At 37.5% G+C, this 2,413-nt stretch overlaps 1 protein-coding gene across 1 annotated transcript in view; it reads left to right on the forward strand.

Moving 5' to 3' along the window:
• Positions 1–631: 631 nt before the first annotated feature.
• slc25a15b (solute carrier family 25 member 15b) overlaps positions 632–2,413 on the forward strand; it is a 9,733-nt gene continuing 7,951 nt past the window's right edge. Inside the window, exons 1-2 of the mRNA XM_015021124.1 lie at positions 632–1,101; positions 1,918–2,007. Coding sequence (XP_014876610.1) covers positions 1,953–2,007 — 55 coding nt within the window. The 5' untranslated portion in view covers positions 632–1,101; positions 1,918–1,952. The remainder of the gene's footprint in view (positions 1,102–1,917; positions 2,008–2,413) is intronic.

The following is a 2,413-nucleotide window of genomic DNA, read 5'->3' on the forward strand; positions in this document are numbered from 1 at the left end:
ATCTATTGTGATGGATTTGGTACATGTGTATCTAAACTAAGTAGAATTAGTTAATACATTTCCAAATATTTAAAACAATTACTTCTAAAAAAAAAACCAATCAGGTTAATATGAAGGGAACCCCATATTCCCACCTGTTCTAATGTTCTAATACTAATCTGCATTGATACGTTCAATTTCTTTAAAACGATAATGGATTCTGAAGCATTGATATTCGTTGAACTTGTTTCTGTATTATGTGTGACAGAAAACTAACACATTGCACTGACTACAGTGTTCATATTTTTATCTGTAAAAAAAAAGAAAACCGCTATCCATTTCCTTCAACTTTTTAATGTATTATTTTGTGTAAATCTATCAGATAAAATTTCAATTAAACGTGTTTAAGTTTGGGATTCTAACATAAAATAGAAAAGACATCAGCAGATTTGAAGGCACGTTGTATTTACAAATGTAACACACAGCGGCGCTGTACTCGCCTATAATCAGAGGAAACTTTATTTTGGAAAAAAAAAAAAAAACAACGTACCGGAACTTGTAGTTCGTTCGGTGCCATGCTGTCTCCTATCAAAGATCTTAAATTAGGAGAAACACAATCACACCGTAATATTTTCAAACCCACCGTTGCGTATGCTAAGACTTACAGCCGCGTAAAATAAAACCCTTCTGACCTGCTATCCTTTTGTATTCTTAGTAAACAAAAACTGCTTGTGTTAACGTCAGGTATTATTCGTTGCAAACGTACATTTGTTTGTCGCGTGGACGTGGACAGATTTGGTACCTGGAATTTAAATCAGAGCGAGTGGTCTGTAGCTTTTGCTGCCTCTCGGATATGAGGGAACAACCTTAGATTCCCATCATCTCCCCTCGATTTGACTTCTCTGATGGCCGAACGGTTCAGTGGGTTCTGTCGGTGAACTTGGGGCTGATGTTGGACGCCATGAAATAGCATTAACACAAACCATGAAGCACACCGTGGATGCTAGCGTCGGTCAGCAGCTCACAGGGTCACCGTTTCTCTTAATGTTTGACTCACAAACTCCGACTTCAACCTCTGAGATACTCTGATGATCTGTTCTGAAGTCGTCGCTGTCCTGCTAGGTTTGTATATGCAATCAACAGTCCGTTTTAATATTTCAGCTTTCAAAGTGGAGTTAATGAAGAGCATTTTGAGGGGTAATAGTAACTTTCTTCTATTTGGCGTTCAGCTTTAGTATAGCAAACTAAACTCATTCAAAGAAAAGTCACATTTGACTGTTTTTGTTCTTACGTGAAGTAGAAAGAGACAGATATTGGCACATATTCGCCATTTAAAATTGTTAGAATGCTGGACAGATGGTTGCATCTTGGCGCCCTCTAGTGGCAGCTCTTTTAAGAGACAGGTCTGTTCCAACAGAGATTCGGCTACTCATGTTTCATATTCGGGTCAAAGGGGTCACTCACTCTTCTATCTATAAAACCTAAAACTACGATGACTGGTGCTTTACTCGACTTAAAGGAAATCTGTGTGTATGAATTCAATAAGGTTTTGTCTTATAAGATGTTAAAAAAACAGAAGGGAATGTTGAAAACCACAAAGACAAATTCCAGGGAAGTTGAGCTATGTGGGTTTGCATTTTGTATTAGTAATGCAAATTGATATATATATATATATATATATTATGTTTTTCACCAACATTCGGGGTTTTTTAACCCCTCCAGAACACAATGTGGGGTTATGGCGACTGGTTGCTGAAGCTCGCACACGATAGCATCGTGTGCTATTCCGGGGGGAAAAAAATGTGTAGCTCAGCTGGTGCTCTCTGACCTGATCCAATCCTTAGATGAGGCACACACACTCCTGCAGACAGCCAAGTATTGAATAACTGCTCACAACTGGAGATTTAAAACAAAATGTGCTTTTGTTCTTGCTTTTAGGTTGCTGAGAGAAGGAGAAATCCACTCCGGTGACCATGGCTCCACACCAAGTGGTCCAGGCCATCATCGATCTCTCTGCAGGAGCAATTGGTAATTAAAAGCCTTAAATGGTGTGCAAACAATTACTCTTGACACGAAGTGTATCAGGCAGTATTTACAATGCCTCGCCAGAGGACAAATATTCACCTTTAATTTTTCCATATTTTACAACCACAAACATAAAATTCGTTGGAATTTTATGTGAAAGTCTAACAAAAAGTGGCGTAACATTGTGAAGCAGGCAAAAAAATTATACATGGTTCAAAACATTTTTTACAAATAACCACTCCAAACGTTTCAACCTTTTGTTGCAATTACAGCTGCAAGTCTTTTAGGGTCTGCAGGATTGAATCCAGTTATTTTGAAAAAAAAAAAAAAAAAAAAAAAAAAAAAAAACTATGCATTGATTGTCTTCTACTTCGGCACTACTTTTTATTGGTCTCATATAAAATCCGTA

Source organism: Poecilia latipinna, unplaced genomic scaffold, assembly GCF_001443285.1.
Source record: "Poecilia latipinna isolate Pla-1442-1.1 unplaced genomic scaffold, P_latipinna-1.0 Scaffold2727, whole genome shotgun sequence".
NCBI lineage: Eukaryota > Metazoa > Chordata > Actinopteri > Cyprinodontiformes > Poeciliidae > Poecilia > Poecilia latipinna.